The following is a 15,000-nucleotide window of genomic DNA, read 5'->3' on the forward strand; positions in this document are numbered from 1 at the left end:
GGACAGCAGGCGTCTCTGTTTTGGATTGAGCTCCTGGTGTTTGTTGTGGCAGGCGGTGAACAGCACGTGCTCCCAGGACGGATTGGGCTCCACACCTGCATTAGAAACACACAGGTAAGATATTCTAGTTATTTTCTGCAGATATTTGGAGGCTCTGAAGCTATTTGTTTTGCTGAAACCTTTATTTTATTCACTCAAAGAAATGCTGGGTTATTTAAAATTGATCTTATTTAAAATTAATGGGTTATTATTGAGTAAAATAAGGACTAACCCAAACATTGGGTTGAATTTGGTTCAATTAACTTAATTCAAAAATAGGGTTATAGTCACTATTAAACCCAGAATTGAGTTGAAATAACCCAGCCTTTTTATATCTATGTTATATCTATTTTTATAGCCAACATTTGTTTGATTATTTTTATTTCAATTTGTTTTAATATTTTTTTACAATTATATTCCATCATATTTTATCTTATTTTGTAGTTATTTTTTAATGTTATTCCAAAATGTATTTAATTTGTTTTATTTTTTATTTAATAATTTTTAATTTAATAATAATGTAATATTATTTGTTTCATATTTTTAATGAATTATTTTTCATTATTTTAATTGTAAAATGAACAATTGACAAAATTAATTGACAAAATGCAATAAATAATATGAAATTTAATTAAGTTATTATTGGGTAAAATATGGACCAACCCAAACATTGGGTTAAATTTGGTCCAGTCAAAATTAAAATTTAATTTAAAAACAGGATTATAGTCTCTATTATACCCAGAATTGAGTTGAAATAATAACCCAGAGAGATCTATTTTATATCTATTTTTAAAGCCTATTATATATATAAGTATGTGTTGGATTATTTTATTTAACAGATTTGTTTACAATTTTATTCCATTTAATTTTTAACTTTTGCTTTTTTTGCATTAAATTACATTTACTTTATTTTGTATTTATTTTTTCATTTTTATTCCAATATTTATTTGATTTGTTTTACTTTTAATTTAATTAAATTTTTATATAGTTTGTTTCATATTTTTAATTACTTTTCATTATTTTAAATGTAAAAAAAATTAAATATCAATATAAATAACAAAAATGCAATAAATATGAAAAATATATATTTAATTAATTTTCATTAAATTTTAATTCAATTTTTATATTATTTGTTTCATATTTTTATTAATTATTTTCATGATTGTAAATGTAAAAAATTAAGTATCAATATGAATAACAAAAATGCAATATGAAAAATACATATATATTTATTTAATTAATTTTCAATACACTTTAATGTTATTTTTATATTATTTGTTTCATATTTAATTAATTATTTTTCATTATTTTAAATGTAAAAAAATTTATATAAATAACAAAAATGCAATAAATATGAAAAAATATATATTTATTTAATTAATTTCTATACATTTTACATTTTTATATTATTTGTTACATATTTTTAATTAATATTTTTTCATTATTTTAATTGTAAAAAATGTAATATCAATATAAATAACAAAAATGCAATATGAAAAAATATATATTTATTTAATTAATTTTCAATACATTTTAATGTAATTTTAATATAATTTGTTTCATATTTTTATTAAGATTTTTATTTAACTCTTATAAAATTGTAAAAACAAATTAATAAAAATATAAATAACAAATATGTACATACATAATAAATATGAATTTTGTTTTATTATTTTTATTTTTCTAATTTAATTGGATTTCTTTTGATTTTTGTACTTTTTTTTATTTCAGTTCATTTTAACTTTTTTATAGTATTTTTTCATCATCATTTTAATTGTTATAACTATTTTCATTGTATTTTACTTTACAGAAAGCTTCATTCTTCTGTTTTGTGAAAATATTTTGAAGCATGTTGGAAATTGGTAGCAAATCTATAGTTGACGTCAATGGCAACTGATTTCCAATGTTCTTCAATATAAAAAACAAACTGATGACAGTTTTCATTTTTGAATGTACTGTCTCTTTAAATGGGTCATGAGCTCCAATCAATTAATGTTGCAAACGGGTATTGTCAGATCAGAATATTTTAGTATCAATACATAACATAAAAACTTTCTAATTTTTATAGTTTATTTTATTTTCCACTTATTGAAATGTCCTTTTGTCTTCTTGTGTTGATATGTATGTATGTATGTATGTATGTTACTTTACACATCGAAGCCAAATTAACCCTCAAAATCACCCCAGAGTGGATAAAGACGACTGCACACAAGGGTTAAGAGAGAAATAAATACTACATAGAAATAACGGCAGGTATAGCAGGTGGTGTGCAAATAACTAACCGAGGATATCAGGCTTGTCGTCAATGAGGATGTCTCCGGTCACGATGGTCTTGTCTCTGGTCAGGATGATCTGCTCCAAAAACTCGGGACCCAGATGCTTCTCTACCCAGGCGTACTAAAAACAAACACACTTCATGATAGGAAGCCAAGGAGACGGGCTGGAAATGCAGTGAAGAACAAGCTATGCGCATGCAATGATGCTGAGAGCTTGACAAGTACGAGATAAATGTTCAGCCAATTGACCAATCAGAATCGAGTATTCCAGAGAGCCGTGTCATGAATGTAGGATAAAGAATATCATGCCAATTAAAAACAAACAGGTTGAGAGCATTTTTAAATAATATTTTTTGTATTGTTTAATTATTGTTAATATTAATTAGAATATATTAAAGATATTTCATCATTATTTTAGGTTTTAAAAATAAACATTAAGTAACTTGTAAGTAACTGCAATGACTCAAATCACTGATTAATAAAGTCATCTGGAATGGCAAAGAAAGCCTTCTTGCAGGACTCCCAGAGTTCATCAAGACTCTTTGTGTTCATCTTCAACGCCTCCTCCTTCATCTATCCCAAACATGCTCAATAATGTTTATGTCTGGTGACTGGGGTGGCCAATCCTGGAGCAGCTTGACCTTCTCTGCTTTCAGGAGTTTTGATGTGGAGGCTGAAGTATGAGGAGCGCTATCCTGCTGGAGAATTGTCCCTCTCCTGTGGTTTGTAATGTAATGGGCAGCACAGATGTCTTGATACCTCAGGCTGTAGATGTTGCAGATCTCTGTCACGCCCCCATACTGAATGAACCCCAAACCATGACTTCTCCTTCACCAAACTTGACTGATTTCTCTGAAAATCTTGGTCCATGCTGGTTCCAGTAGGTCTTCTGCAGCTCTGATTATCTAATGCTAACTTTTTTTTGTAATCTGTTTGACCTTATAATCGCTCTCTCGCTATAAATCATTTAATTGATGCATTAAACTAGACTAACTGGAAATTGTAATATTATTAGCATATTATTTGTTCCTCACTTTCAATAAAAGCATCTCCCCAATGATTACATGTAAAATTGAAACATGTACTCGGTGTAGTTAATGTACAACACACAGATACTATAGGTTTGGTTTAGTGTTAGTTTGATGTCACTGACCCTGCAGAGAGTTTGCAGACTTTTGGACCCCATTGGAAACATGCTGCAAAGGACTACTGTCCAAGTTCCCGTTTTAAAAAGGCAATTAAATAATAGAGAAAGAGGTTTTTATTTATGTATTTATTTATTTAACTTTTTTAAAGTGCAAAATTACATTTTTTTTCCCTGATGATTGGGCTAGGGCAGGGGTCAGCAACCTTTAGTCTTTAGTGCTGCCCTTGTGGCTCCCTGGAGCTTCTTCACAAATGTTCAAAAAGATGGGGAAGGTTAATATTAATTTTTTATATTATATGTTTTAATATGATTTCTATTGGAGGACAAACATTTTTAACGTTTTCAAACGCTGTAAAAGTGTGTAGAATTAATATTTAATTTCAACATTTCTGTCAACGAAGATTTGCGTCATAGAGTGCGACACAGGTTTCTATCAGCAGGGCGGGATGCCAGGCAGGTGGCTGTTGTAAACAAACCGGGAGATAATAAAGCATGGAAAACCGTTCACAGATGGCGACTACATGAAGGAGTCATTCATCAACATACTAGAACACCTATTTGCAGAATTCAAAACCAAGATAATACAAAAAATTAAAGATATACTGTACCTCTCTCTGCTAAGACAGTGAAGGAAAGGGCTATTAAAATGGCAGGTAACATCACCGATCAGCAAACCAAGGACATTAATTCAGTGCCAGCATACTCAATTGCCTGTGATGTGACCGATATTCAATGCTCTTTTATGCAGGTATGTGGGCCGCAAGAAGAAATGATCAAATTAATACCACTGAAAGACCAGAGGCTGTGCTGAAGTGTTTAAATGACAACGAAATAAACACCAACCACCTGATTTCAGTGGCTATTCAATCATGAAGGCTCATTATGTATTTAGAGCCAACTTAGTCGTTTTTAAAGTAGGCTAATATAGCTACTATAGATACATACAGCATGTGTTTCCTTCATTATAAGGCTTATATAAGGCTTTACATTTTTTTGCGGCTCCAGACATATTTGTTTTTTGTTTTTTTTGGTCCAATATGGCTCTTTCAACATTTTGGGTTGCCGACCCCTGGGCTAGGGTGATTGAAAGTACAGTTAAAAAAGATTGGAAACGTATTGAATGTGGCCACAATTCACAAAGCAAGTGTGTGTGTGTGTGTGTGTGTGTGTGTGTGTGTGTGTGTGTGTGTGTGTGTGTGTGTGTGTGTGTCTTACCTTCTCATACGGACAGTGGCAGTAATGCTTTATTGGACTGGTGCAGATGAAGACATCTGTACTGAGTGAGAGAAGGAGAAACTAAGCCATATATTTTACAGCTATAATAAGCAGACAAACATTTACTCAGTGGGGATTACAAGCAGTGCTTATCTGACTATTATGCAAGCTCATATGGAGTGTTTATAACAGGGAGAATTAGTTAATCAAAGACATTCTTTCACTTTACGCCTCAATTAAAGGCATGGTATGTCAATTATTTTATTTAAATATCCAAAAAAAACACTAGAACAGTGTAATATATTTCGCTGACTTATTGTTATTGTGACGTCATTAGCATGAACACAGGATTTCTCCGCATTTTGACATGCACTTGCATTTGGTATAATGCTAGTAGATGTCAAAATGCAGAGACATCCTCAGTTTTAAACTAGTGTTCGGAGTGTGTGCTCATGCTAACGATGTCACACACCATAGATCTTTGGTTTGATTTTCTAGAAAGCAGGGAAACGGCAGCGAGGCTTTAATATAATGTGTGTTTTATAAGACTGCAGCATTATAACAGAAGCCTAAAATACATTAAGTCTTATAAAACAGTGCTGCTACTTCTTCCGAAATAAAAGCTCTGCCGTTTTCCTGTCGCAAAATACGTGCTTTTGTTTGTTGTGAATATACGCCCTCTGGTGGCCAAAATTACATTCAATTCAGCTTTATTTGTACAGCGCTTTCACAATGTAGATTGTGTCAAAGCAGCTTCACATAAATGGTCATAGTTACTGGATCAGGGTAGTTCAGTTTTTAGTGTTTAATGTCAGTTCAGTATGGTTTGAAACCAAAATTACATGCTGTGCCTTTAAAGCACAGGTGTCAATTTCAGGTTCTGGAGGGCCACAGCTATTCCAACCCTAAAAAGACACACCTGACCAAAGTAATTGAGTTCTTTAGGCTTGTTTGAAACCTACAGGTAAGTGTGTTGGAGTTGAGTTGAAACTAAACTGCGCAGGGTAGCAGCCCTCCAGAAACTGTGTTTGACACCCCTGCTTTAAAGCACAAGTCTCAAACTGGATTCCTGATAAGCTGCAGCTCTGCACAGTTAAGCTCCAACTCTTATCAAACACAGCTGATCCAACTAATCAAGGTGTTCAAGACTACTAGAGACTACTAAGCAAGTGTGAGTTGGAGGTGGTTGGAGTTCAACTGTGCAAGGCTGCAGTCCTCCAGGAACTGAGTTTGAGACCACTGCTTTAAAGCGATAGTCTACACAAAAATTACAATTCTGTCATCTTTTACTTACCGTTGACTTTAATTTAAAACCTGAATTTCTTTATTCTATTGAAGAATACTTGAAACTGGTCACCATTGGCTAGTAAATATTGCATTTTTGACCCTACAATGGAAGTCAATGGCTACCATTTTCCAGCATTCCATAATAGAATAAAGATATTCTTCAAAATGTTTTGCGTGTCTAACAGAAAAAATAAACTAATTCATCTTTATATCCACTTGAGGGAGAGTAAACATTCTTTTTAGGTGAATTGTCCCTTTAAGAAATGAAGATATAGATATCTTGGCTTGAATCTGTCAGCATTGTGTGATGGTAAACCTGTATCTGAACTTACTTCTCCATATTGGCCATCTCCTTTAAAGCCTCCACTCCTCCAGGAAGAGGCTCCAGCTCCATGAAGAAGTTTTTGGACTCCCAAATGCTGATGGCTTTTTCCTGCAGTCAGTGGAAACGGGAGTTCATTTAACACCACTTAGATATTACTGTAGATTCAGTAATAGTTGGATAGTAGGATTATTTATATATATATATATATATATATATATATATATATATATATATATATATATATATATATATATATATATATATACTATTGTCATTTATATATATTCTGCTTTCATTTAAATTTTAGTTAAGGTTTAAGAGATTGTGTTTTGTGATATACATTCTATATAGACCCTTTAAAATGTGCTAATGTCAATATAAGGAGGTAATTCAATCATAACATTAAAACTGCTATCATAACATAATTTATAAATATGCAGACCTTTTTGGATTCTCTGAAGCTATCGAAATTAAAAATGTAAAACAAGAGATTTGTTAAGGCCTTTGTTATTGTTTACGTTCCTCAAAATGGAATATATATATATATATATATATATATATATATATATATATATATATATATATATATATATATATATATATATATATATATATATATGTAAATATACATATACAAAATATATATATACAAAATGGTGTATGTATATATATATATATATATATATATATATATATATATATATATATATATATATATATATAAATATAAATATAAAAAAAAAAAAAATATATATATATATATATATATGGGTCACATTTTTCAGTAATTTGTAATTATAATTTATAATTATTACAATTATAAATTACATTATAATTGTAATTTGTAGTACAATTTAATGTATTATAATATAATACTTAATATATTTTATATTACCAATTTGATATAGACAGACAAATTATTATGTTTGATTTGGTTTTAATAGTTTTATCTGGTCTGGCTAATCTTAGCTGGTCAGAAAGCTCGTCTTCTAGTATGACCACCTGACAAAATACCCCAAATACCCTTCTAAAATTAGCAAAACGGCCTCCCTGTATACTTCAGGAGACCAGCAAAGACAGTTAGACAAGTTTAACCCTATAGAGCCTGTATTGGTTTCATTCATAATAATTCAGGGTCTATAACAGCAATCAATATAATCAAGACTTTGCTGTACTACTACTCAATCTACTATTGTCATTTTGCTGTCAGACTTTTACGCATTTTAATGATAAGTAAATAAGTTTTGTAATCACGAGTAACAAATATCAAATATGATCATCAGGTTTTTGAATATGTTTAATTTCCAGAACCTTTACTTTCTCTGTTTTTTACCGGTGGAATGAACTTCGAGAGTCTCTAAACACCTCAAGTCTTTGGCGGTTGTTTATTTATCTACATTTCAATCATCATTGTTATTATATATCTACTTTTCAGTCATGATTGTTATTTTTATCTAAAGTAAATGTTTTATAATTGTGAGTATCAAATATGATCATCAGGTTTTTGAATAAGTTTTATTTCCAGAACCTTTACCCTCTCTGTTTCCCAGCGGTGGAATACACTTCCAGACTTTGGAGGTCATTTATTTATCTACATTTCAATCATCATTGTTATTATATATCTGCTTTTCAATTATCATTGTTTTTAAATTGGATATGTTTTGGAAACTAGAGTTTTGCTATAAAACTAAGCACTTAAATATGACCATACCAATACATATTACTGGAGATTCTGAGTAAAACCTATATTATTATGTAGGTTTCTATTATCTACACCAAAATGTACTCTAGTAATCTAAATTAGATGATATATTTATGCTCAGTTTGCAGTTTTGTGCCTTTATATATTATATATACATATTTTTGTGATCAAAATAACATTGAAATATCACTCATGTATATCCATGAGAGATTAGAAATGGAGAAAATACATTTAGCATAATTAAATTAAAACAGCACCAGCTAAAGGCAACACGTGAATTGAAACTATCTCCGTAAAACAGGGGCAGTGCTATTTATACACGCAATGGGACAGCCATAAAAGATTAATGTATATCAAACATAACACATAAATCTGAGATTATTTCTCACTCACACATAAATCACTCCTCATTTCTCCATACTGAGTGGACACCCAGAATCCCCGTCTGTCCTCCAGCGAAATGAAGGGCTCGTTCGGGTATTTTTGTTTGTATTTCTTCAGGAATCCTCCCTCGAAGTCCGCAATGACCCCATCCATGTCCACAAGCACCCGAAGCCTCCGGTTCCCGCTGGACATGTTCGCTTTCCCGTGAAAAATCACCGAGGAAGTGTTTCTCCCGAGCCATCGTGTGATTCTCGGTAGTAAAGTCATCATAAACCTCCGTCAGTCACTAGCTAGTGCGCGTTAGCACCTATAAAGTGAGCAGATTTGTTGGAGAGAGCTGATTATTGTGTTAGCTTCTCTCATTGTAGGGGCTCACTATTGTTTTACTCATCGTGAACTCGTTTTGTTTGTTGGGTTGTTTGTGTGGGTCACTGGGTCTCGTGTTTTTCCAGTGTTCACCGTTCGTTTGTGTATTTGTTTACAGCTGTGCGGCTAAAGCTAAACGCAAACACCTCTTCAAGTGTGTTTTGATTTAACGTTATATCGTTTTAATTCAGCCACATGGTTTACATTGTTATTATCATGTTGTAAACTAGCGGTTAGATTAAATTGAATATAACCGAGATAGAAAAAGAAAGAGAGAGATCGCACACTTGTGTAGCATTGTTTTTATTCCGGTGGGACCGTTTCCGGAAGTAGAAAAAATCCGATTTGTTTTTCCATTTAGGTGTTTATTATGTAGGATAACTTATAAATTGTTAAAGACGGGTCTACTGTTGATCTACATGATTTGCTGAATTCATCAGTCTTCAATTTCAATGTGTTTTAATTGTGATTACAAGCACCTGCAGAAAAACTACATTACCCATAATTCCATCGAAAATCTCCACCAATCACGAAAATTAAACAAAAAAAGTGCACAGAAAAAGTGTTTCTTTTAAGCTATTGTGTGATTTTTGCAAGTAAAGTCATCATAAACCTCTGTCGGTCACTAGCTAGTGTGCGTTAGGCTGGTTTTAGAGGGGTTTTGGGCACTTCCAGGCTGGTTTCCAGCCTGACCAGCTAAAACCAGCTTGACCAGCCTAGTCAGGCTGGGAGCCCAGCCAAAACCAGTTATATCCAGCTTATATCAGGCTGGTCAAGCTGGTTTTAGCCGGTCATCAGCCTGACCAGTAAAGACCAGCCTGGAAGTGGCCCAAACCCCTCTAAAACCAGGCTATCAGCCTAGGCTGGTTTACAAAGTTTTTTTCAGTAGGATTGTTGGAGAGAGCTGATTATAGTGTTAGCTTCTCTCATTGTGGGGGCTCACTATTGTTTTACTCATCGTGAACTCGTTTTGTTTGTTGGGTTGTTAGTGTGGGTCACAGGGTCTCGTGTTTTTCCAGTGTTCACCTTTCGTTTGTGTATTTGTTTACAGCTGTGCGGCTAAAGCTAAACGCCATCACTCAGTTTTAAGTACGCAATAATATAGTAGTGTGTGTCGTTTTAATGTAGCCGCATGGTTTACATTGTTATTATCATATTGTAAACTAGCGGTTATGCGTAGTATATAGATAAACTGAATATAACCGAGATAGAGAAAAGAAAGAGATCGCACACTCATGTATCATTGTGAAAAACTACATTACCCATAATTCCATCCATCCACCCATAATTTTCCAGTGCTCACCGTTCGTTTGTGGATTTGTTTCCAGCTGTGCGGCTAAAGCTAAACTTAAACACTGAGATTCAAGTACGTTATGATATAACAAATATTGTTTTAATGTAGCCACATGGTTTACGTTGTTACTATCATGTTGTAAACTAGTAGTTACATGTGGTGTGTAGATTAAACGGAATATTACCAACTTCGAAATAGAAAAAGAAAGATCGCACACTTGTGTGAACGTTAGCATTGTTTTTATTCTGGTGGGACCGTTTCCAGAAGTAGAAAATCTGATTTGTTTTTCGTTTGGTTGTTATTGTGTTAGCTTCTCATCATGATATAACGTTCTATATTGTTTTAATGTAGCCACGTGGTTAACATTGTTATTATCATGTTGTAAACTAGCGGTTGAATGTAGTATATATAGATTAAATGGAATATAACCAAGATAGAAAAAGGAAGAGCATTGTTTTAATTCCGGTGGGACCTTTTCCGGAAGTAGAAAATCCGATTAGTTTTTTCGGTTGGGTGTTGATTTTGAAGGATAGTTTATAAATCGATAAAGACAGATCTACTTTTGATCTTCAAGATTTGCTGAATTCATTAGCCTTGTTTTTGTCAACATGTGTATTAAATGGGGAAAACTACATTACCCATAATTCCATCAAAAATCTCCACCAATCACAAAAATTCAACAAACATGCCATGCTAATTTGTTTACTGACCACATGTTTTCATTTTTCCAGATTAAAAGTCAGGGCTATTTCGGCAAATATTGATTCCTCTCTTATAATAGTAATAAATCAGCTTAGCCTTCATCATATGGAAAATAATATGGATTTTTTTTTTTAATTAAATCTATATATTTAAAATGAATGTTTGTATTTTTAATCAGGACTGCTACTGGTAAATAAAAAAAAATTATATGTATATATATATATATATATATATATATATATATATATATATATATATTTTTTTTTTTTTTTTTTTTTTTTTTTTCCTATGGTCCTATGTGTTTTAATTTGTTTACACAAGAGGGTTAATATATATTATATAAGTTGGGTATAATATTGTTACCAATATTTTAACAAACGAATACAATCTTTGCATAATTATTAACTATACCAGCCTTCTTTTATAAGTCGTCTGAAGGTTTGAAGCTGATGATGATCTCTCCACTTCGAGTATCTTTGTTTTGCCCCGGAAGCAAAAACACCCATTTTTTTCCTCTTATTTCTTAAAGCTGTACGTCCATTTTCAAACCTGAATCCTGTGGTATTTTGCTGTAAATGAAGCATTTAGCTACAAACACATAACAGATAAGTGTCTATATATTAAAATCCTACAGTATCCCACGTAGTCATCCGAATCACAGTGGGGTGTTTACTTCAGGAAAGATCCCGAGTCTGAAATCTCGCGCAATCTCAGCTGTCACTCAAACCTCGCGATATCTATTTGCCGTTGGCGGCTGAGGGCCCGTCCCTTCTGTACAGGAGAACTTCTCGTGACATTTGAATGAAAAACATCGTCCCGAAAGCGCAGAATTATGGCTTCAGCTTTGGAGCAGTTTGTCAACAATGTGCGGCAACTTTCCGCTCAAGGTACGGTGGTTTTTACGGCGCGTTACGCCTCGGGCTTACGGAGATATGGGCTAGCTAGCTTAATGCTAAAAGCTGTTAGCGCGATAGCATGCTAGTTGTTTATATTTCAGCATGTAACACATGGGAGCTGTTTATCTAATTCCGTTCATCCAACTGGACTTAAAAGAAACAAAATCTGCAGGACATGTACACATTAAAGCATCTGCTTCAATCGCTTAGCTGTTATATAATGGAAATGAGAGCATGTGTCAAGTTAGCTGAGTCATATTTTAATTTAATGCAATAAAACACCCTATTTAGATTTTTCTCTGTCACTAATAAGGTATTTACAAAGTGATGTATATAATATAATCATTAAAATACGTCATGAGATCTTATTGCCATGTTCATTTACAATTAATGCAATAAAATACCCTATTTTCATGTTTATCTGTCATGTATTTATAAAGAGATGTATGTAATATAATCATTAAAATACGACATGTTATTTGCTTGTGCATTTACAGCAGAATAGATAACATCATGTAAGTGTTTACATTCATGATGATGCACCTTATGTTTTCAGGTCAGATGACTCAACTATGCGAGTTAATAAATAAAAGTGGGGAGCTTCTGGCCAAGAATCTCTCTCATCTGGACACTGTTCTTGGCGCTCTGGACATCCAGGAACACTCCCTTGGGGTTTTAGCTGTTCTGTAAGTCATTGACTTGTTGAATGCCATTGGCTGAACTCCTCAAAGTGCTTTATTTCTGCTTTTTTAAAGGTCTTACCTCTGTCTCTGTGTAATGTTGCTGTTTGTGAATGTAAAAGGTCTGGTGAGTTTTAAAGATTGAAGTGCATGACTAATAAGTTACTGCCTCAAAAAAGTATCAAGTATCTGAATTATGTAGATATGAATTGACATATTTGCATATGCGAAAATGATAATGACATTTATTGTCAAGACAATATTTAAGGTGGTGCGTTTTAATGCACTTTCATAAACTCATCTAGTGCTCTTTAATGTTTAATCATGACTAATCAGACAAAATAATAGAAAGTTAATAATAATAATAATAGAATACTATTATACGTCCAATAATGACATTAATAATAATAATAGAACTATTATGTACTGTGGATGTTGATATACATGCACACACATTAATGTATATGCTTTAGAAATATTTACATGTATATTAATATTTATATCTGTAATATTTATATAATTATGTAAATGCAAACTTTTATTTTGCATGCTATTTAGTTGGAATTAATCATTAAACCACACTAAATGCCATTACAAACACATCTCTTAGGCCCAATCCCAATTCTATTTTCATACCCCTGCTTCTTCCCTTTCTCCTTAGCTCTTAAAACCTAGGGTGAAGGGGAAGGGCTTTAAAATTGAACCCTAATGCTGCGTTCACACCAGACGTGTCAAACGCGAATGATTTACATGTTAAGTCAATGCTAACGCGCGAATAGACATCCTGCAGCGCGAATTGAGTGTTTTGCGCGTTTCACGCGAATCGCTCAAGTTCGAAAATCTGAACTTCTGCAGACATTTGTGCCGCGTTAACCAATCAGGAGCTTGCATTTGTGAGGGCATAATTGTGGCATGTTGTTGGTGTCGGCTGGAGGATTTCCCCCAGGACACCGACAACAGACGATACGCCACAATTATGTTAGATTTGTGAGATAATTAAAAGTTCATCAAACTGGGCTGGGCTCAGTCAGAAGCACCGTTGAAAGCCTCCGTTACCCAGGTTCAGTTTCTGGAAGAGTTTATGAGCTCACAGAGCTGGATGCACCTCTGAAAGAATCTAGTGGACTCAGACACGGCCCTAAACGTATCAACGCTGTTTTTCAGCCTTCACAAAGCACATAAACACTGTTATTCTCTTCATAAAATCCATGTTAGCCATTTAGCAACGAAGCTACAGTCACCGGGCAGACAGAAGCCCTGCTCATCATGCGAATCCGCATCTGTTCTGAAGTGAATTTGACGCGCGAATGAAGCGGATTTGATGCGCGAATGAAGCAAGTAAACTCAAATGTTCACACGGCTATTTACGCGCGAATAGCGCAATTTATCCGCGCGTTCCGTGTCTGATTTGAACACAGCATAAGAATTGGGACAACACTACAGCACCTGCACACGTCATCATATGTCATCGTGATCTCTTGCTTCATATGAGATCAGACGATCATGACTGCTGTATTTATTCCAGTTGTGCTCTTTCATTTATTTATTTTTTTTTTTGGTTTTTAATGTTTAGGAAATCCCTGAACGCATATATCATGTTATCAAGATGATCTAATGTGGCAATAAGCTCGTAATACTATGCATTTACACAGGGCCCTGTTAAAAGCTGATGCCTTTACATGTCATTTGTGGATGTGTTTGTAAACGTAAAATTCTGTAGTGCATTTAGTCATTGCCCAGCAGGCACACAATGTCATAAGACATTAATATTAGGTTAGATTTAGGTTGTGATGTCAGGTGACCCAAATTCAACATTTAGCCTGCGTCTAAGGACAACATTATTTTGATGTCCAATAATGACGTTAAATGATGTTGATATTTGGTCAATTTTAGGTTGTTAGAAAGTGACCAACATCCAACGTCAAGCCAACATCTAAAACCAACATCATATTGACGTCAAATACTGACGTTTATTCATCTGGTATGGCAACCAAAATCTAACGTCTGATAGACGTCATAGTGGAAACATACAAACAAAGTCACGCTGTAACATTTTTAGACGTTGATATTTGGTTGCATTTAGGTTGGACATTGACGTCGGCCTGACGTTGAGTTCTGATGTAAACCAATTTTCATTTCCAAACAAAGTGCAACATCCTCATGACATTGGGGTATAACGTCAATCTGACGTCATGTTGATGTCTTGTGCCTGCTGGGTGTTCAAGGCCATTTCGGTCATCATACAGTAAACATTCGTCATCTTCTCATCAGTGGCATGCATCTAAACAGTCTCTGGATCGATGCGTGTAAAGACTTTGGGCATCTTCTTGGACACTTTTAATTCTTCCAAATAGTTTGTTGCAATCATAAATCACCCATGTTTTAAGGTAGTTCAGTATGATGCGATTTACCTTCTATGTGTGATTTGATTGGACAGGAATTGCAGAACTGATTATTCTAATTCCCGTAGACAAGAAGGAATACAGTAGTGACTGCAGGTTGAAGGAAAGTTGTGGAGTAAAAGTACTAAACATGTACTCAAGGAAAAGTAAAAGTACACATTTTAAAAACTCAATTACAGTCATTTTAGTGTTTGTATTTTGTTACTTTACAACACTGGGAAATACTAATATATACATCTTAGGGGTGTCAAATCGGAATCGATCGAAATTTATGCTCAATTTCGA

At 33.4% G+C, this 15,000-nt stretch overlaps 2 protein-coding genes across 2 annotated transcripts in view; one reads left to right on the forward strand and one right to left on the reverse strand.

Moving 5' to 3' along the window:
- The window catches only part of nt5m (5',3'-nucleotidase, mitochondrial), a 9,959-nt gene extending 1,388 nt beyond the window's left edge, over positions 1–8,571 (reverse strand). Inside the window, exons 1-5 of the mRNA XM_073918005.1 lie at positions 8,385–8,571; positions 6,297–6,397; positions 4,678–4,738; positions 2,322–2,436; positions 1–95 (exon numbers count right to left, since the gene is read on the reverse strand). The exon at positions 1–95 is cut by the window's left edge and continues 1,388 nt beyond it. Of these exons, the coding sequence (XP_073774106.1) occupies positions 1–95; positions 2,322–2,436; positions 4,678–4,738; positions 6,297–6,397; positions 8,385–8,567 (555 nt within the window). The 5' untranslated portion in view covers positions 8,568–8,571. The remainder of the gene's footprint in view (positions 96–2,321; positions 2,437–4,677; positions 4,739–6,296; positions 6,398–8,384) is intronic.
- Positions 8,572–11,485: 2,914 nt separating this feature from the next.
- Positions 11,486–15,000, forward strand: part of cops3 (COP9 signalosome subunit 3) — a 14,945-nt gene continuing 11,430 nt past the window's right edge. The window contains 2 exon segments of the mRNA NM_199685.1: positions 11,486–11,624; positions 12,190–12,319. Coding sequence (NP_955979.1) covers positions 11,570–11,624; positions 12,190–12,319 — 185 coding nt within the window. The 5' untranslated portion in view covers positions 11,486–11,569.

Source organism: Danio rerio, chromosome 12, assembly GCF_049306965.1.
Source record: "Danio rerio strain Tuebingen ecotype United States chromosome 12, GRCz12tu, whole genome shotgun sequence".
NCBI classification, from domain to species: Eukaryota; Metazoa; Chordata; class Actinopteri; order Cypriniformes; family Danionidae; genus Danio; species Danio rerio.